General features: G+C 44.0%; 1 protein-coding gene across 3 annotated transcripts; it reads left to right on the top strand.

Moving 5' to 3' along the window:
- The first annotated feature begins 1,482 nt into the window (after nucleotides 1-1,482).
- On the top strand, nucleotides 1,483-15,722 carry LOC117865349 (E3 ubiquitin-protein ligase UPL3). Of its 3 annotated transcripts, XR_004642521.2 has the most exons (18): nucleotides 1,483-2,487; nucleotides 4,544-4,654; nucleotides 5,035-5,151; nucleotides 5,236-5,403; nucleotides 5,477-5,638; nucleotides 7,227-7,466; nucleotides 7,587-7,708; nucleotides 7,828-9,241; nucleotides 10,534-10,635; nucleotides 10,723-12,246; nucleotides 12,376-12,603; nucleotides 12,695-12,799; nucleotides 12,910-12,990; nucleotides 13,063-13,131; nucleotides 13,213-13,341; nucleotides 13,432-13,551; nucleotides 14,613-14,856; nucleotides 15,303-15,722. XR_004642521.2 is itself a non-coding variant. In XM_034749522.2 (17 exons), the coding sequence occupies exons 1-17, from the start codon at nucleotides 1,642-1,644 to the stop codon at nucleotides 15,366-15,368; spliced, it is 5,601 nt and encodes a 1,866-aa protein (XP_034605413.1). In that variant the 5' UTR covers nucleotides 1,484-1,641; the 3' UTR covers nucleotides 15,369-15,722. The 3 variants fall into 3 exon arrangements, 2 of the variants coding, with proteins under 2 accessions (XP_034605413.1, XP_034605412.1); XM_034749522.2 differs by lacking the exon at nucleotides 14,613-14,856 and having other exon boundaries at nucleotides 1,484-2,487; nucleotides 10,534-10,632; XM_034749521.2 differs by lacking the exon at nucleotides 14,613-14,856 and having other exon boundaries at nucleotides 1,484-2,487.
- Nucleotides 15,723-21,758: the final 6,036 nt, after the last annotated feature.

The raw sequence follows: 21,758 nt of genomic DNA, 5'->3' as shown, positions 1-21,758 counted from the left end.
TGGCAGTTTTTGGGCACCTTTGAAGATCCAACCAGACGAAGTACTCGAAGAGCACCAAAAGTAGTCGGTGAAAGTCTACAAAAGTACTCGGAACTGCTACATTCGACTAAAAAGTAATCGGGAGCTTGTCGTACATACATCTATTGGCCCACCAGAAGGTTTGGACAGTCCCAAATATAAGGTTGGACACCGATACGCATCTGACATGAAGACCATGGTACAGGATAGTCCCAACTTCCAGTAGAGCCATTTTCAAAGTTTTTTATATGAAATCTTTTTAAATCTGAATCCAAACACGGTTACTTGACCACTTTAACACATTTTACAAATCAAGTCCAAATTTGAATTCCTACACTTGATTTGTCTTGTTCCAATTTTACTTGTTCCAATTTGTCATGTGATCATGTCCGAAACCCCAACCCTAGCCAAGGACAATAGAGACTATTCCCACCAATTCCTACAATTTTCTGGAGGTGGAGTTTACATCATTAACCAAACATATTTATAGCTCCCTATTTTTCTGGAATTGGTGGAGTGGAGCTACAAAAAGGTGGAGTTGGTGGAGTGAAACCATTTTTCTCGGAGCAGAGTGGCCCCAAACATGCCCAAAGCTTCAAGATTGAGAAATACTCCCTTCGTCCCAACTTACTATTCATTTTGACTTTTCTACATACATGCATCTTGCTATGGACCTAGACATAAGTATTTATCTTGGTGCATAGCATAAGGTATGTACCTAGAGAAGCCAAAATAAATAGTAATTTGGGATGGAGGGAGTAGTTACAAATCGATAGATAGGAATACCAAAAATCCCTCACCCTAAGAGCAAGTACATTGCTACACGCCAACAGTCTTATAGGTCATCTCATGCAATGTCACGTAGGATTTTTGATGATGTGGAGGAGAGAGAGTGAGGAGACACAAAGAAGTTGTTGTTTTGCGAAACAACCGCCTCATGAGCTAAATTTTAGTAACAACTAGTGTACGAGTTGTTGTTGCCATCCAACTCATAATATTTCTTTTTTTATATGCACAAATTATAGAATTATATAGTTCTACAAGACAACTTATAAAACAACCCATCATACGTGTTGTCTGCTGAGTCGTCTCAAGATGATGTGTCAATGCATGAGATCGACTATTAGACAACACCAATGTATTTGCCTTAAGGCCTGGCCCGTCAAGTCCGCGGTATAGTATTAGGGATGAAAGTGGTACGGATATTATCCATGTGATCGTCTACCCGAGAGGTTCAAACATCCAAATGGTAAGTTTGTATCTGAATCCAAACATTCAATATCCGTACCGTATCCAAATCCGGACACTCAAAGTTGCATTTCTAAAATTCAAATAGGATGAATATCCATATTTCACAAATCTCGTTACTATTCATATCCGAGTTCGATAAAAAAAAAACTAAATCTGCGTATATCTGACCTTAATAAACCATCCTCCCTCCGCGGAAAGCCTACTCCCCCTCTTTTCCCCGGCCTCTTTTCCTGCATCACCACCGCGGGCCAGTCTTTCCCCGATCGCTACACTCCGATGCTCCCTCCTCCGCGGCCTACCCCTTCCTAATCGCGTCGTTGCCGCCGCCGCCGCCGCTGCGAGGCGGCCGCTGCCCTTTTCCGCTCGCTTTGTATGGAAACGCGCAGCCGCAAGCGGGCTGAGGCCTCCTCTTCTTGCGCGACCTCCTCGTCCCGCTCCTCGAAGCGCTCGCGTCCCAACCCTAACCCTAACCCCCCCGCAAACACTGCCGCCAAGCCCGCGCCGGCGCCACCACGGACCCGCCGCTCCGCCGCTGCCAACCCCCTCCCCGCGATGGACTCCTCGGGCGACAACAATCCCAACCCCAACCTGCTGCCGCGACGCCGCGGCCGCTCCTCCAACGCAGATAAAGGTAAGGAGCAGCAGCAGCCGGAGCCCTCTGAGAGCTCCCGAGTGCGTGAGGCCGAGCGGCTACTGGGCTTAGGTTTCAAGGGCACTGAGGACGACGACGACGCCGGATTCGGTGCTGGTGCCATCCCCCACAGCCTGACCTCAGCGAGCACTGCTCTCCAGGGGCTGCTTAGGAAGCTGGGCGCTGGCCTGGATGACATCCTTCCTTCGTCGGCCCTGTCAGCCGCAGCTGCGTCATCATCATCAGCATCCGGACAGTTGGGTGGGAGGTTGAAGAAGGTACTTGTGGGGCTGCGTGCGGATGGGGAGGACGGGCGGCAGGTGGAGGCACTGACACAACTCTGTGAGATGCTGTCCATTGGCACAGAAGAATCACTCAGAGCATTCTCGGTGGACTCGTTTGTCCCTGTCCTGGTTGGGCTGCTCAATCACGAGAGCAACCCAGACATCATGCTGCTTGCTGCACGTGCCCTAACTCACCTCTGTGATGTGCTTCCATCTTCCTGCTCTGCTGTTGTGCATTATGGTGCTGTGCCCTGCTTTTGCGCCCGGCTTCTCACCATTGAATACATGGACTTGGCGGAGCAGGTACGCTTTACTTTAATACATTGCTTTAGTATGCTGCCCATTTATCATTTTGCTAGATCCCTTTCTTTTAGCATGCTTTTGTTGTTTATGCTTCCTATGTTGGTGTGTAAATAGGAAAAACATTGCCTAGCCTTCCATTTGTTTCCTTCATGGTTTGTGAGAGTTTGGGATTGCTGATGGTTGGATAATATATGTTTTCCCATATGAGTGATAGAATGCAAAAATGAGGAAGTAAGCAGCATAAGCTTGCTCACAGGTACATCTTGTTCTTTAGAGTTGTACCGACTCTCTGTTTATTTTCTGTTTCTGTGCCACCCTGTCTTGAGTAATCCTGTCTCTTGTGCACAAGTGGGAGTGGTCGATTCAATCCTACATCAGGGGTTTGAACTATGTATTAGTATTATCCAATGCTTTGCGACCTGACAGTTTCAACTCGTGCTAGCCATGCTTGCTTAGATTTTCCCCTCATCAAAAGCAGTTTTCAGCATTGATCCTCATAACACCCATTATATTTAACTGATCTTTTGTGCCTATATGATGAAGTTAGATAACTACCCATTATATTTAACTGATCTTTTGTGCTATATAATGAAAAGGCTAGATTGTTTATCTAAAACATTTCTATGTCATTGTCTGATATGCTGCTTACACTCTATGTTAATCCATCTTAATGCACTTTTGAAATTAAATGTTAGTGTCTGTGTACCATGTTTCTAGCACCTCTCTATCTTGTTTTTATGTTATGGTCATCCATTAGCTTTTCTTTCTTGGGGTGCAATTGAAACTGGTGAAATTTATATTTGATACGAGCTCTTTGAAATAAACCATTTTCAACTCGTATTGGCTGTCAAATTTAGGTGGATTTAGACAATGGGTCATCAAAAAGTGTTACCTACCGAAGTTGAAGTGAGCTCTTTGAAATAAACCATTTCAACTCGTATTTGCTGTGGAATTTAGGTGGATTTAGACAACACTGTTTAAGCTTATCGTGAGAGCCCTCTTGATTTGGTAATCCGAGGAAAGGAGGCGGATGAAAAATGCCAGAAAAGGAAAAAGAAGTGGAAAGTAACAAATCAAATGAAGCAAGTAACCAGCCTCACTTCCGGCGATCTCCTCCATCTTCGGCGGCTTGTGGGCGGAGCGGCCGATGGCGGGTCGCCGTCGGGCGCGGCGGCGGCGGAGGTCGGCGGGGTTCGGGTTCGGGTTAGGGTTTGGGGGTTCGTGGTTGGGGAACCTTCCATGGCCGGCAGCCTTAGAGGGATGGTCATGGGTGGTGGCCGACCTGGCGGAGGAGGCGGGTTCGGGGTGGCGGAGGTGATCCGGCGAGGGTGGCGGCCGCTGGGCGGTGCAGGATGTCCGGTTGGGAAGGGTCTGGTGGCGGGGGCGAGGCATGGAGTGGTTAGGAAGGGTAGGGGCGCACGGCGGGGATGGGAGGCGGGTGGTGCGGTACGGCGGCGAGGTCGCTACCGACCATGGCTGGTGATGGAGGCGGTGGCGGGGGAGGGATGTGCGGGGAAGAAGGTGAAAAAGGGATGGGGATTGGGAGGTGGGAGGGGGAGGGGAGGGGGAGAGGAGGGCGGACCTCGCTGGCGGAGGAGATGATGCTGGTGAGGTGGCGGTTGGCCGCGGGGGCGGTGGCGCTGGCGGTTGGTGGAAGGCGCGGTCCTTCATTTTTTTTCCTCTGCGGGCGTGAGAGGATAAGGCTCGCGGGTGGGGCTGCGGGGGCCGGGGGCTCGAGCGAGCGTTATCGGGAGAGCCCTCTCCCCGTAGCTGCCTCCTTTAGACAATAGGTCATCAAAAAGTGTTACCTACCATTCAGGTGGATTAGTTCAGTTTATATAGTCTTATAATTCTTATATGATGCTTTTGATAAATCAGTATTCTTATTTCTACAGTTGTTTCTTATTTCTACTGTTGTTGGAGTCCCTAGAAATGATGTTCTTATTTTAAGTACTATATGCATATAGATGCATACATATGCATCAGTTTCACATTTGCATCCGTGCTCTTGATGGTGGAACTAACATATATAATATGTTTTTTTTCTTTTGTTTAGTCTTTGCAAGCTCTTAAGAAAATATCCCTGGAGCATCCAACTGCCTGCTTGCGGGCTGGTGCGCTAATGGCAGTTCTATCATACCTTGACTTTTTCTCCACAGGTGTTCAGGTAATCACTTTATGCTTTCTGCTTATTCTAGACTTTTGGCATCACAAAAATTATGTTAGCTCATGTGTACTACTCCCTCCGTCCAAATTACTATTTGTTTTGGCTTTTCTAGATACATAACTTTTAATATGTATCTTGACATAGTATATATCTAGGTGCATATCAAGAGTTATGTACCTAGAAAATCCAAAACGAATAGTAATTTGGGATGGAGGGAGTAGTCTAGTACTCTAGTTTCTTTTACCCCATTTGTTATAACAATTTTGTTTTATCTGGTAGCTACTTTTGCATTGTTTCCTTTTACTCTGTGACAGATGAACTGTGCTACTATTACTATTATTTACTTTTACTAACTGTTGTTTTTATTGAAATCTTTTCAGAGAGTTGCATTATCTACAGCTGCTAATATGTGTAGGAAACTTCCTTCCGATGCATCCGATTTTGTAATGGAAGCGGTTCCACTTCTTACAAATCTACTGAACTACCATGATTCAAAAGTACCATTGCCATTCCAAATGCTGGTTTCCTTCATGACACCATCTATGTTTCATATGTTGATGTTTTGTTTTTGCCTATTCCAGGTACTGGAGCATGCTTCTGTCTGCCTTACCCATATCGTGGAAGCTTTTTCATCATCCCCAGAAAAATTGGATGAGTTATGCAATCATGGATTGGTTGCACAAGCTGCTAGCCTAATATCTGTTAGCAACTCAGCAGGACAGGCATCCTTGAGTACATCGACATATACGGTACACTTTTTTTTCCTTTCTGGTACATTTATTCATTCTGAATTTGCCAAAGTTATGCCATGCTTTCTTACAGGGTGTGATTCGTCTTCTCTCAATATGCGCAAGCGGATCACCATTGGCATCTAAAACACTTCTCCTCCTTGGAATTAGTGGTATACTTAAAGATGTCCTTTCAGGCTCTGGGTTGGTTGCTGGTACGACAGTAACCCCTACTTTAACAAGACCAGCTGATCAGGTGATTTTGACTTTCGATGGCCACTCTGATTATGTTTGGGTATCATTATGCTGACATTCCTTGTTTGTCTTAGCAAGCTATGTGGTAAATTAATGAAGCTATTTGAGCTTGTATTTCAGAGTTCAATAAGCTCTGTGCTTCAGATAGCACTCTTTAACCATTGACCCCCTCACCAAATCTCAGTTAGCACTCTTTAACCATTGTCCCCTCACAAAATCTCAACATCATACATGCACAAGGATAAAAAATGTCCCAACTCTAAAAGCATGACAATATTTACACCATAGATGGCACACAGTGTGTTTGGTTCAGCACTGTCGCCAGCCAAGCCAAATATTGGTCGTTGACTGTGGCTAGGTAGTTTGCTTGGATGCCTGCCAAGATTTGGCTGGTCCTCAATGCCCTGCCCAGGCTCAGTTGATTTTTGTATCCTGCTCCGGCCAAATCGTGGGCAGCCAGATCGTCAACCAAAATTTGGCCGGCCGATGCTTTGCACGGCAAGTGAGGGGCAGCATCAAAACAGCCCCACAGTCCCAAAGCATGTATATCCCTCAATACCACCATCTGGCCATCTCTGCCCTCATGGTGGGCTTACTCGTGGGAGGAGTGCCTAACGTGATTCATGTGTCCGAATGTTTTTTTGCCGTGTTGATGCGTATTGCAGTGTCGACTCGCACCTGACCTGGCCAGACACACATCTGATATGTCGATGAGAGAGAGAGAGAGATAGGCGTGCAGGTAAGGGAGAGATAAAAGGTCATGCGCATGAGCCAGGAGGGAGAAGGGGGGTGAAGACAATGACGGGATGTGATAGGGGTGTAGAAGTAGAGAGAGAAGTGGTTTGACAGCTGGTGTTGGGACCGCCATGCACAAGTCTGCAGCTTTTTCTGTAGTGCTGGGACTTATCCTTGGGAAAAGAACTTAACGAGATCTTCTGTGGCCTTCCAGCTTGTGTTGTAGGTTTTAGTTTAGACTATACTTGGTAACAGAAGGGCTAAATACTATTTTAGAACTTTTAAAAATATTTGTTATGTATACAAATCCCTGAATCCTAATTTTCTGAACTTGCCAAGTCAGACATCTGCACCCGTGTTGGATTCCGACTCCTGTGTTCCTGTTAAGACAGAATGACACTGTAACAAGTGTCATCACAGAAAAAAAATATTTGAGTATATGAAAACTTTGTGTTTCTAATTAATGTGATGAAATGAAACCAAACAGTCCAATAACATGTGTTTCTAATAAACTATGCAATTTTTTTTATTCACAACTAAGATTATACTTTCAGTTTTGTAGTCAATGTACCTCTATTTTTGTGTCTTTGCTTTTATCTTAAAAATGGAAACATACTAATACTAGTTCCCATATTGAGCACATTTGAACTTTATATTATCCTATGTTTCTACTGTTGTTACCTATTCTGATGTTAGGACAATGTATATTCGTATGTTAACTTCTCATCTTTATGAAATTTTAGTAGGCATCATAACTTGTAGAACTACCAACTTTCTGGTAGTGGTTACAGCCTATCATGCACATGATTCCGTACGGAATTATGCTAATGTGTTTCTTTTTGGGTATTACACAGATTATTGAGATCGTGAAGCTTGCAGATGAGTTGCTTCCTCCACTACCTGTTGGAACCATTTCATTACCTATGTATTCTGATGTTCACATGAAAGGTTCTTCTGTAAAGAAATCCACCTGTAGTAAGCAGGGTGAACCTGGTTCAATAGAAAATGAATTATCAGGTCGGGAGAAGTTATTGCGTGATCAGCCTGAACTCCTGCATCAGTTTGGTATGGATTTGTTACCTATCATGACACAGGTTGGTCCCTTTCTTATTAGTCTTGTATTTGATGTAGGTAATGCTAATGTTGATGTGCTATTATGGGACATTGTTGCTATCGTGTTGATTGATACTTAAGGACTTCTGTACCTTAACCAGGTGTATGGCTCTAGCGTAAGTGGATCAGTACGCCATAAATGCTTATCTGTCATTGGGAAATTAATGTACTATAGCTCAGCCGAGATGATCCAATCTCTCCTTAGCACAACAAACATTTCCAGGTGCTAACACAACTTTTTGAAGGTCTTCCATTGAGTGATCTCATGTTGCTAGCAATTGTTTTATCATATGGATTCCAAATATTTCTAGAAGCCACTGACTTTTGTATTAACTGTTACAGCTTTTTAGCTGGCATTTTAGGTTGGAAAGATCCACAAGTGCTGATCCCTGCTCTTCAGATAGCAGAAGTTCTAATGGAAAAGCTTCCAGAGATATTTTTAAAAATGTTTGTGCGGGAAGGCGTTGTTCATGCTGTAGAGTTACTTATATGCCCAGAGTTCTCTGGTCAGGTCACTCCTCAAATGTCACAGCTGGACAATCATGTCGATTCCATTACATCTTCTTGTTCTAGGCGCAACCGCTGTCGGAATAATGCTGTGAATACTGAAAACAACTTGCCTGATGAACCAAAACGTTCCCATTCTGTGATTGCCAATGCGCTACTAAGCACAACTGAGGTTCAAAATAATGATCTTTGTGCTTTAGTTAGTAATCTTGCAAAGTCATTTAAAGATAAGTATTTCCCTTCAGAGCCTGGCTCAACTGACATTTCGGTGACTGATGACCTCCTTAAACTGAGGGTGCTTTGTGCGAAACTGAATACAACAGCTGACACTATCAAAACAAAAGCTAAAGGAAAATCTAAGGCTACAATGGGCAATAGTTTTGATGTCATATGCAATGTTGAAGACCAGTTGGATAGTATAATTGCTGAAATGTTATCTGAGCTTAGCAAAGGGGATGGTGTTTCGACATTTGAGTTTATTGGAAGTGGAGTTGTTACAGCATTGCTAAACTATCTGTCATGTGGGTCATTTGGGAGGGAAAAGGTGCCTGAAGCAAACTTACCAAATTTGCGTCATCAGGCAGTGAGGCGATATAAGGCATTTATATCTGTTGCCCTTCCAAATTATGAAGATGGGAATAGAACTCCTATGGCATTGCTAGTTCAGAAACTGCAAGGTGCACTCTCTTCATTGGAGCATTTTCCAGTTGTGCTTAGCCATTCTGGAAGGGTACAAACTTTGGGAGGATCGCGTCTGGTGACTGGTTTAGGAACTCTTTCACAGCCCTTCAAGTTGCGCCTTTGTCGAGCGCCAGGTGAAAAGTCGCTTAAGGATTATTCATCCAATATTGTTCTTATCGACCCGTTGGCAAGTCTGGCAGCTGTTGAAGAATTCCTTTGGCCTAGAGTTCAGCGCACTGAGTCAGTCTCAAAACCTGTATTGTCATCTGCAAATAACTCGGAATCTGGAGCAGCTATTTCCACAGCTGGGGCACTATCAATTCCTTCAGCAACTCAATCTGCACGTCGTGCCTCATTAAGGTCAAAGTCCTCAGCTGCCACTAGTGGTGCAATTAACAAGGATCATCAGGAGGGGAGCATAAATGCATTAAAAGGAAAAGGTAAAGCTGTTCTAAAATCGAGTTTGGATGAACCAAAAGGCCCACATACTAGGAATGCTGCACGCAGAAAAGCTGCTTCAGAGAATGATGTTGAACTGAAGCCATCAAATGGCCACAGCACGTTAGAGGTCAGATAATCGTGCATGCAGTCTTTTGCAATTTGCATAATATATCTATTGAATCCTCCAATGTGACCACTATTTTTAAGTTCAGCTTTAATTTCTCTAAGGAAAAAGTATATTTTACTCCCACCTATTTACTTTGTCCACTATTTCATTTGGTCCACTATTTCCCTAAGCAAAATTTAAGCGCACTTTACTCCCCCGAACTATTTCATTTGGTCCAATCTACCCCCTAATTAGATTCTTTTTTTTGTTTCTTCGTGTACAAGTGAGTTTTAATTTCAGATTTTGCCAGTTGACTTATAACATGATGCTATGCGTTAGAAAAATACATTAGCATTTTTTTCATGATTACTTTTTGTACAGTTTTGTATATCTAAGATTAATTTCGTATTAAATATTCCTAAACTATGAAAATGAATATGAAAAATTCTTAGTATAATTTTTTGACAGATTTGTATTTGCTCACAAAATTTGAACTCAAAATTCAACTCATAAACGGAGAAACAATAAAGAGAAATCTAATTAGGGGGTAGACTGGACGAAATGAAATAGTTCAGGGGAGTAAAGTGAGTCTAAATTTTGTTCAGGGGGTTAAGTGGACAAAGTGGATAGGTGAGGGGAGTAAAATAGACTTTTTCCTTTCTCTAAATATGGGACACCTTGATTGCTGATGCTTTTAACAATGCTTTCCGATGTTTACTACTTAGGCTGCCATGATTTTTTGCACCTGATTAATATTGCTTGACTGCACTTGGTGTATTTAGTTAGATCAGTATTTTGTTTATGTAAGTAGAGGATTTCAAAGGTGTGCATGGATTAACAACGTTATTACTAAATACTAAAATTGATGGCAGTGGAAAATGTATAAACTGTGGTGTTTCTATTTACCTTGCATTTATATTATTATAGTTAAACAAGGAAAAAACTGAAGTGTTTTTATCAAAGAGTAACAAAGGTTAGAGTACCAAAATGCCTATTTCACTAAAATTTTAGAGTTTAAAATGATGTGTAAAGTTTGGCAGTGTACATTTTTGTACACCTCAAATAGTATGTTGAACTATGATGGATAGTCACAAATATGAAGTATCAATTTATTTCACTACTTTATTTTATATAGCTGGTACTTGTGCATTTCATTTTTAACTAGGTAAGCGAAGTTTTCAGGAAAAACACCCGTACAAAGTGTTATTTGGACTAGCTCATGCATGCTCCTTCACAAGTTCTATATCTAAATATTTGAAAATAAACAGATTGAGTGCCCTGTAATATTTGCATTATATATATTTATACTGCAGGATGAAGATCTTGATGCTTCTCCAGTTGAGATTGATGATGCTTTAATGATTGATGACGATGATGAGGATGTCTCACAGGATGAAGATGCCGATCATGAGGTGGTATTATCTTTTTCTTTTTGCTTATTACTAAGGTTTGGATTGAGTAGGCATGATTTGGATCTCAGTGAATTTTGTTAAAATCTTCAGGTTCTCCAAGGGTCTCGTCCTGCCTGTGTTCCTGAGAGAGTGCATGATGTAAGATTGGGAGATGCTGATGATTCGAGTGTCGTCTCATTGGCAAATAGTAATCAGGCACAGCCCTCATCTGGTTCCAGTACAAAAAATACTTCTAGCACGGGACTGGATGCTGCTGAATTTAGAAGTCCAAGCACATTTGGTTCACGGGGTGCAATGTCCTTTGCTGCAGCTGCAATGGCTGGATTAGGTAGTCGTGGTATTAGAGGTAGTCGAGATAGGAGTCGTGCAACTGAGCATTACAATAAATTGATATTTACAGCTGGTGGGAAGCAGCTTAACAAACATTTGACAGTATATCAAGCTGTACAACGGCAAGTAGTTCATGATGATGAAGATGTAGACCAGTTAGGTGGCTCTGATTTACCTGATGATGGTAACCACTTCTGGGGTGATGTATTTACTGTAACATATCAGAAGGCTGATTACGCAGTGGAGAAAGGGCCTGTGGGAGGTTCAGCTTCAGCGCCAAAATTTTCCCAGTCAGATTCTTGCAAACCATTATCTAGAAAACAGTGTACTTCCCTCCTTGATAGTATTTTGCAAGGAGAGCTTCCTTGTGATTTAGAGAAATCAAACCAAACCTACAACATCTTATCACTCTTACGTGTGTTGGAGGGCCTGAATCAGTTATCTCCTCGTCTGAGACTGCAGGCAACCTCCGATAATTTTGTGGAGGGAAAAGTTGCTACGCTAGATGGACTGTATGGTGTTGGAGCTAAGGTACCCCTGGAGGAGTTTGTCAACACTAAGATGACCCCAAAGCTTGCTCGGCAAATTCAGGATGTTCTTGCACTGTGTAGTGGCAGTTTACCATCTTGGTGTTATCAGCTGACAAAAGCTTGTCCTTTTCTGTTTCCTTTTGAAACACGAAGACAATACTTCTATTCCACAGCTTTTGGGTTATCTCGTGCACTGCATCGTCTTCAGCAACATCCGGGTGATAATAACAACACTGCCATTGAAAGAGAAATTCGGGTTGGTAGATTGCAACGCCAGAAAGTCCGTGTTTCTCGTAACCGTATCTTGGATTCAGCAGCTAAAGTTATGGAGATGTTCTCCAATCAGAAGGCTGTTCTAGAAGTTGAATACTTCGGTGAAGTTGGAACTGGACTTGGTCCAACTTCAGAGTTTTATACTCTCTTAAGCCATGACCTGCAAAGGGTTGACTTAGGATTATGGAGATCTCACTCTACAGGCAATTCTGGCACGCAAATTGATGGGAATGGATATCATTTAATAGGTATAAAGCATGAATCAGAATCACTTTTTGAGAGCAGGAATGTAGTACAAGCACACCTTGGTTTGTTTCCTCAGCCCTGGCCACCTAGTGCTGCTGCATTGGAAGGTAGCAAATTCTTCAAAGTCGTCGAGTATTTCCGATTAGTTGGTCGTGTGATGGCAAAAGCATTGCAAGATGGAAGGCTTCTTGACTTGCCTTTGTCGACAGCATTTTACAAACTATTACTTGGACAAGTAAGCATGAGAGCCTCCTTGAACCAGATTCATTTTACGTTTCCTGTTGAAAAATCTTTGTTTTGTGTTAGTACATTTTTAACTTTCTACGCCTTCTCCCTATTGACTTTGCCAAATTTGCTTCAATAGGAACTTGAATTGTATGATGTACTATCATTTGATACTGAGTTTGGAAAGATTTTGCAAGAGCTGCAAATTCTTGTTGCACGTAAGCGATTTCTGGAATCCTGCTGCAGTGATAGCCGAAAAATAGAAGAATTATGCTTCCGTGGTGCTCCTGTTGAAGACCTGTGTTTAGACTTCACTCTTCCAGGCTATCCTGATTATGTTCTAAAGGAAGGTGGAGAGAACGTGGTGGTAAGTGACAGTAGAGTTTAATGATCTCACCTGTTTACCTTTTACTTCCAGTGTTGCTGCAGATTAATGATATAGTTTTCCCTTTCTGTAGGTTGACATTTATAACTTAGAAGAATATATTTCTTTGGTTGTGGATGCTACTGTTAAGACTGGAATAATGCGGCAAGTAGAGGCAATGAAAGCAGGATTTAATCAGGTTTTCTTTATTTTGTGATTTGTTGGCAATTTCTGTAATCAGTGATTGTAGAACTAATTTGCATTCTTCTTTTCATAAAAAAATGTTTTGTTGTATATTTCTCATTTCAGGTATTCGACATATCATCACTCCAAATATTTTCTCCTCAAGAACTTGATTATCTGATTTGTGGTCGCCGTGAACTTTGGGAGGTATTGCTCGTGTCCTATCATTTTTCCACTGTAGTTATTTTGACTTGTTCTGAACAATGGCACATCATTCAGCCGGAAATACTGCTTGAACATATAAAATTCGACCACGGTTATACCTCTAAGAGTCCTGCAATTGTCAATGTAAGTTTCCCTGCTTGCTTCTTTGCAATTCATTTAAGTTGTGCAAGTTTATCTGGATGCTTCTGCTGTGGTGTCTTGCAGTTTCTTGAGATCATGGCAGAATTTACTCCTGAGCAGCAACATTCTTTCTGCCAATTTGTGACTGGTGCTCCTCGGCTTCCACCTGGTGGTTTGGCTGCCCTAAATCCTAAATTAACTATTGTTAGGAAGGTAAGTTGGCTATCTTTGTTAATATTTCTATTTATGCTTGACATGCCTGCCCACATATAATTGAAGTTTTGAATTTTGTTCGAATTCTAGCACTCTTCATCTGCAGCAAATACTACAAATGCAACTGGAGCAATAGAGTCTGCAGATGACGATTTGCCCAGTGTCATGACTTGTGCTAACTATCTTAAACTGCCACCTTACTCAACCAAGGTATGCTTCTTTCTGTTTTTTTTGGCAAATTGTGGTTCCATCTCCTGTGTTGTCTAAATCATGTATTCAAAACACGAGTCACTAAAGAACTACTTGACCTGTATCAGAACTGGTAACTAGGTATTCAAAACACGAGTCACTAAAGAACTACTTGACCTGTATCAGAACTGGTAACTAGGTTTTGATAGGAACCCGCTACGGTTGGTTCCCGATCTTTCGATGAGAGGGCGTGGGATAACTCGATTGTTGGATGGAGACGACGTTCACGGTCTGACTACAGCCTTCCAAGCTGTGCCTTAGTAACTGATACACCACCTTCAGTGGCTACCGCGATCTTGTGGGGCGTGTCACCCGGCCACTAGGGCACTCGTCCTGTAAGCAATCGAAGAACTAGCAAAAACAAGCATAACAAGTATTGAATTTACTAGATGTAGATGAAAATTTCAAATCCAATCTCAATATTGGTGGGGTTCCGAAGACAAGAAGACGGGCGGCTGATCCAACACGCAAGTAGCGAGAGCTAAACTTGATCTAAACAAAACCCCACTATTCTTGGTGGCGGCTAAGGGGTAATGAAGGTGCGAGGACGACCATCAGGGTGTTGGGGTTGTGCTCCAACCTTAGGACGCATTCCTAATGGACCCGACTTGATACACGGCCCATTGGACCAAAATAAGGCGACACAACACCTTTGAACAGAAAATCTCTTGGTAGTAATTTAGTCATAACAGATATAGACTTGAGTTCGGAACCATATGAAAATAGGCTTCATAAGGATTCCATGAAGTACTTGAACGCCCCAATCCGAGTCCGTACGCGACCGTGGTGACCATCGCAAGTTGGTGCTGTCCTGCAATCTGAATCCAGCCTGCGCGAATTCTTTTCCCTTTGTCTTCTCCCTGATTCGTAACCAAAATAAGAGTGCACGTGTCCCATGGTCTAAATATGATGGACAGGAATTCAAGAGTGCACTTACTTGATGATTAGTTCTCTTTGTCTTCTCCCTGATTCGTAACTAAAACAAGAGTGCACGTGTCCCATGGTCTAAATATGATGGACAGGAATTCAAGAGTGAACTTACTTGATGATTAAGTTGACGAGCACGGACGGGAGTAATGGGATCAGAAACTGGTACTTGTGTCGGCGTAGAAATTGGTATTTGTGTCGGCGTGGATGTATCATTGATGGTGATGTCCTCATCAGATTTTCTCTGGATAGTTTCAAATATGAAAGTTGAATGATGAGTCTTGGTAATGGCAAGCCAAAACTCTCATTTCTCGGTGGCTGCCTTATGCTTCGGTGTAGGTCAGTGCTTGTGTTCCATCTTAATGCAATGATGTGCGGTTGTCCTGCTCATTCGATAAAAGAAAATGAAAGTTGAAACTTTTCCCTCCATCCTCCAATATATAATATTTAGGACAAACTACTTAGTTCATTTTTAAACTGGTTAGCTTGTCCAAATCTACATATATTCGAGAACAGCAGGAGTAAATTTTTAATGTGGTCAGCACCTTTCTGGTTAGGGGCTTCAAGCAGATCACCTCTCATAAGCTGGAATTATTATTTGGTGGTTTAAAATCAATATATTTCACATTTGTTTGAACTTACAGAATTTCCATTAATATAACTTGTACCAAAGCACATTGTTTTTCTTTAAAAATATTTCATTGATACACGGGCAAGTGTGCCCTCAAAGCTGGTTACCATCACCATCGGTCTGATTTGTGCGGTGTTCTTGGAACTTTTTGCAGGCTATCATGTTAAAGAAACTGCTTTATGCGATCAATGAAGGCCAAGGGTCATTTGATCTTTCGTAAGGCTCAAGACTAACATAGATATTGGTCTCCCTTGACATTTGCGACATTGCTAGCCAGAGTTAGTTTCAACCTGTCATGTAAGACATAGGTTAAAGTCAGCTCACCCCCAGAGTCCGCTGAGGTTTCGAGCCCGCATCTTTGGGTGTGCATGTCTATATTCTCTGATCACATCTGGTTGTATATTCCTGTGGATCTTTATAGTGAATAATAATAAATTCTTTTTGTTATAACCAAACTCCTTGGAATCTGTTTCTAAGCTGTAATACTTGGATTTGCGAGCTCTCGTGAGCTCATAGAGTGCATGATAGCTGGTTGTTACAGCGAATGATTATTTGGAAGGTACCTTCTCAACAATTTAGCTGGATTAATGGTGCAGGCCGTAGCTGGCGATTCTAAATTTTTAACAACCATGTTTATTTTTTTATGGGTACTCCATTTCTTTATGTAGGATGCCCGACTGAAAATATCTCAAACCATTGTATGTTTTGACCTACAGTTAGCCAAATTATACATTGGAATTCTCAAAGTTATACCAATGAATTTGTATTTGATCTATGATATACCATGGTGGTTGATGGTTGTTGGCAATTTGGCATAGTGCAGCGCACGCTCGGTTGTGGGTGTCCTGGTGCCTGGGGCTTGTGTTGACCAGCCGGGGTCCATGGTGGGCTCATCCTTTTCTGACTTTGCGGGGTCTGCTGGATGGATATAGGTGCTTGGAAATTTGAATTATCCGAATTTATTTTTAACATGGATGTCAAATGGATGTATCTGAATTTGGGCTCATCCTTTTCCGACTTTGCGGGGTCCGCTGGATGGATATAGGTGCTTGGAAATTTGAATTATCCGAATTTATTTTTAACATGGATGTCAAATGGATGTATCTGAATTTTCTTGGATGTGAGTGCCCTGGGGCTTGTGTTGACCAGCCGGGGTCCATGGTGGGCTCATCCTTTTCCGACTGCGGGGTTTGCTGGATGGATATGGATGTTTGGAAATTTGAATTATCCGTATTTGAATTCATTTTTAACATGGATGTCAAATGGATGTATTCGAATTTGCTCGGTTGTGGGTCTCCTGGTACCTGGGGCTTGTGTTGACCAGCCAGGTCCATGGTGGGCCCATCCTTTTCTGACTCTGCGAGGTCCGTTGGATGGATATGGGTGTTTGGAAATTTGAATTATTCGTATTCGAATTTATTTTTAACTTGATGTTAAATGGATGTATCCGAATTTAGATATGTTCTAAGCCTGTCATAAGTCAAACAAGTTAGATTAAAATTTCTTTGCCACTAAAAAGCCCACAGCCCTGTGGCGGGCCCCTCCCTCCCTGCATCTTCGATTCAAGATAATAATTTTGTAAGGTCTGCACCTCTCTGGATAGAGAGCCCACGTCGGAGAGAGAAACTGTCAACAGAGGATAGAAGACGTGCGCTAGCACACAGTTCCATGCTCGAGCGGGGCCATCTACGCATCTTCTCGGTGCCGAGCGGCCCAACGGGAGAACGGAGAGGGAATTTTTTTTATTTTTTTATTTTTTATTTTAGTATTTTGCAAAAACATATCTCCTAACAAAAAAATTACAAATCTATAATGCACCGTCATTTGAAACGGTGAAAGGCGACGGAATTTACCTTGGTATAAATTTAGAGCTTAAACTTGTGTTGATTATTTGACTACAAAGATGGTACCAAATGAAAATAGTTTAAACTATAAAGTTGTAAATCTCATCGAGAGCTACAATTTTTATATAAAAGTTATCTCTATCCGAGTTCATATAAAATTAGTTATGATTTTTGAATGTGCGCTGCCCAGTTTCAAATCTAAAATTTGAATTTTAAATTTGAAACTTGTGTCGATTATTTGAGGACCAAGTTGACATCAAATGAAAAAATTCTACAAAGTTGTAGATCTCGTTGAGATCTACAATTTTTATATAAAATTTATCTCCATCCGAGATCATATGAATTAGTTATGTATAGGAGGGAACAACCAACGGTAAGTTTGCTACAGTGTACTTTCCGCCATTTCTTTTGGTTATACCCATTTCAAACGGGTATAAATTTGTAATTTTTTTATTAGAATATATATTTTTGCAAAATACTAAAATAAAAAATATAAAAATATAAAAATTTCATGGAGAGGAGGTTGGGAGGAGCTTGTCCCGCACCGCGAACATCAGTGCAGCCGCGGGCAGGGCGAGGAGCGTGGGCGAGCCTTGGCTCCACGGACATCGGCACCACCACGGTTGGGCGAGACGGGGTGGCCGCCACCGGTGTGGGTGGAGCCGGTCCCAAGCCATCGGCCTCGACCGTCGCCGGATCGTGGGGAGGACGCTCAAGCTCGGTTGCGCTGCGTGATGATTTTGCTGCTCCACCGAGCCGTGGCGCAGACACTGGGGCGGTCATCGAAGTGGAGGTAGGGACACGCGGCTCGCTGTCGTGCAGGTGGAGGAAGGACACGCAGTCATCGTCTAGTTGTGGTCGGGGCGAGAGTCGACGAGGAGCTCGGCGGCGAGCAAGCACGGGTGCGGGTGCAGGCAGCCGGAGCTCGCGTCTACCGGGGCGCGCGAAGGATGGCTAGGGCGCGTTGAAGCCTGTCAAGCTCCGCTATCGGGCTCTTATCCGTGGGCGCGCCGATGCAGCTCCGTCGAGCTGCTGACATGGCGCTCCCTGTCGCCCCTAGGATGCGCTCGCTGCTCCACCCGCGCCCCTGCTCCACTGTTGCGTAGGCGGGCGCGCTAGCCGCGTGCTGCCGTAGGAGCTAAACGGCCTACGTCGCCACTCCCTGTCGCGCCCATGGGTGCATTCAACGGAGGAGCTTCTCTGCCCCACGCCGCCGTTCCCTAACGTGCTCCCCGCACCTCCACGGTGGAAAACAAGCCCTGCCGCCACCTTGTGCCCCTACCATGCGTGGAGTCCCTCCGCCTCCACATCGCATGTTCACTGAGCGGTATCTGGATAAGGATAGAGGAGATGAAAAAGAAAAGAGAAGGGGAGAGAGCGGTGAATAGTGGGAGACGGAGTGCACTCGACCACTGGTTTGTTGCAGCAGCTAGCGAGACCCACCATGTGAGTAGGAAAGAGAGAAGGGACCGACTATTTGGCCGCTTGGTAGGAAAGTGTTGGGACGGGAAGTGTCTGATTTACAAACCCGACATTTCACCGGGTGGTTACCTAAGTGATTGATTTGTAGGTGAGAATGATTGTGAAACAAAAACTTGAAGGTGATCGCGAGAACACGAGGGACACAGGGAGTTTTAGACAAGTTCGGATCTCTGGAGAGTAACCCTACGTCCTGTATGCTGGTGGATTGTATTGCTCAATGGTTCAATATCCTCAGGAGGCTCCCTTGGCCACCTTATATAGGTTGACGACCTAGGGTTACAAGTTGGTTTGAATCTAATCTACTCAGTAGTTACATGGAAAGTAATCTGAGTTGGATTGCAATACGCGTTCCATTATATCCGGACCGATTTGAAATGTCTAGTTGCCTTGACGTGTACTCCAAGTATCTTCATATCCTTGACCCACACACCCTGGTCGGGCAAGCCCACTTGTCAGGTCCGACCAATATCCTAGTCGGTAGGGACCTGTCAGGCATGCACCCAGGCCCACGAGTAGACCTTGGACGGCCCACTAAGGGGCGTACTCGGATACGATCAGGACAAGGGATAGGCGTATCCCACTCGGACTAGTCAAGTATGTGTATGGAAAACTACTCGGGCCATACCGAGTAGAACTCTGTAATAGTACTCGACTAGAACTCAGACTTGTAACCCTTCCCTCCCATGTATATAAGGGCGGGCAGGGACCCTCCTCAAGAACAACTCCAGTTCATCCAAGATCAATACGAACCAACACACAGGATGTAGGGTATTACGCGATCTAGCGGCCCGAACCTATCTAAATCGTGTTCCTTGCGTCACCATTGATTCCTTGATTCTCGACAATCCTTACCGCACAAAAGACCACCTAGGGTACCCCCTAGGCGGGTTGCTGGTCTAAAACACTGATAGCTAGCGCGTCAGGTAGGGGAGCTCGTCGAGTTTCTCAGCGCGAACTCAATGGCAACGGTCATCATCAAGCCCGTCTTCTTCGTCGAAGCGGGCGCCACCTTCGTTTTCGGATCCTGGCTCTACATCGCCGATGGCTCGGGTTCGTTCCGGCGCCAGATCATCAATGCTCAGGAGAAGAAAGTAGTAGATCTGGTCAGGAAAAACCAAGATTTCGAAGTCGACGACTTCGAGTTCCACTATGCGTTGGACTCGACTTCGCTTCGGACTAGTCGGTCTTAGTCACTTCCCAACTCGGTCTCGACTCTAGAATGGTTTCCACACGGACTTTGCCATGCAGCCGAAGTCTACCAGGATTTTCTTACTCGAATTGAACTCGAACTCGAGCACGCCAAAGGCGACGACTCCGACTCGGTTTATCCGCCAGAGATACCATTATCTGGTCCAGCTCAAGGATTGGTAATAACTTCAACGTCACAAGGCAGATTCGTACATTGGCCAGGATTGAGACCACCTCTTCTTGACCGCGACTACGACTCGTGCCTTGTCGCCCATATAGACAACCTCCCATATCAAGAGGGTATTCCACTCAATTCCAATCGCGAGGAAAGCTTCACAAAGATTGCAACATCAAGCTCCGGAAGCTACGGGAAGTCCTTGTTATTACTCAAAACAACAACCCGGGTACTAGCCAAAACAGAACCCCCAGGCGCTTAGCACAACTCGATAACATCTCAGAAGACGAGTCTACACCTGACGCCCCACAAGACGAAACCTCCGAACAAAGAAACCAAAGAAGGATGCGTAACGCTACTCGAGCCGAGCGACGGCAGTCCATGGCCGCAAATATTCCTATTACAAACCTGGAGAGGGCTTTTGACGCAGTACAGGCTCAAGAGCACAATACTCCACTAGCGGCAATCGCCTCAATCAATCTTTTGACAATGTTGATGCCTCAAGACAGGGACAACGAAGCTACAGCTCAGCTCGTGCAACGCGGTAACGGGCTAATCGCACAACTCGCGGAGCAATCCTACAAGCTACTTGACAAAGAATCACCAATTCCGTCTTCTTACTCGCATCACAGCTCACCAAGAAGGCAGCAGGGGAGCTGCAGCCACCAACAATGCCCCAAGAAACGACAATGAAGTTGTCATCCAGCCTCGGCAACATAGCCAAGGCCCAAGCAAACACAAGGCCCCAGCACGCCATAAGGATGTTGGAGAGGCCAGCTGCACCAACTCGGTAAAAAGTATTCGCCCTACTCGGAAGAACCATGAAGTGTCAACCTTCAGTGATCTATGAGAAATCCTCAATAGTCGGCGCAAGCGAGAAGTCGAAAACTACAACGATTTCCCTGCTTTCACAAATCGAGTAATGAAGACAAAACTACCCGAGAAGTTTAAGCCGACTGGAATCACCAAGTATGATGGCAAATAAGACCCAATTCAATAGCTACGATGCTACTCGTAGCCGTTCAAGCAGCCGGGGGCAATAACGACACCAAAGTCATCCACTTCCCCATATGCATGGAACCCGCACCACTGACCTGGCTTGAGTCACTCAAACCCAAGTCAATTGACTCTTGGGCAGATTTGACAAAGGCTTTCACCAACAACTTTGCTGGCTCCATGGCTAGACCAGGCAACAAAATCGACTTGAGTCAAATCAAGCAAAAAGAAAGTGAAACCTTACGCGACTATCTGCGACGGTTCTTCAAAAAGAAGGCAACCATAGTTGACATTTCCGAAACAGATGTCATCGAGTGCTTCCAGAACGGACTCTACGATCGACGAACATACCAAGACTTTGGTCGACGACGACCAGCCAATGTCAAAGATCTTAAAGTTATGGTACAACAGTGGGCAGATGAAGAAGACAAAGAGTGAGAACGGTTCGGCTCCCACCGTAACCGTGGACGCGACAACAACAACGACCAAGATAGAACTCAACACAATGATACTCGAAACAACTATTCGAGTAATCACAACCGCAAAAGGAAGCCCGACAACACTGTTGCTGCCATGACCAACTCCAGAAAAAGGGATCTCGCAAAAATGATGAAGGGCCAACCTTCACCGAACTACTCAAAAAGCAGTGCACATGGCACCCGACTAGCAAGCACTCAGCAATAGACTGCTACAGCATGCGCCAAGTAATGCAAGACTTACCCGCACCACCACCCCCTGAAGGGTACACCAAGAAAAATGATAAGGGTAAGAACAAAGTCCACAATGACGAAGAAGAAGAAGGCGTCTTCCAGACTGCCTCAAAAACTGTCAACGTCATCTTTGGCGGTATTCCAGGCACCGTATCCAAGTGAGCCAACAAACTCGTACTCAGGGAGATCATGGCCATTGAACCAATGGATCCAAC

This window comes from Setaria viridis, chromosome 7 (assembly GCF_005286985.2).
Source record: "Setaria viridis chromosome 7, Setaria_viridis_v4.0, whole genome shotgun sequence".
Taxonomy (NCBI): domain Eukaryota; kingdom Viridiplantae; phylum Streptophyta; class Magnoliopsida; order Poales; family Poaceae; genus Setaria; species Setaria viridis.
The sequence above is the reverse complement of the archived record's forward strand: the minus strand, read 5'-3'. Positions and strand labels throughout refer to the sequence as shown.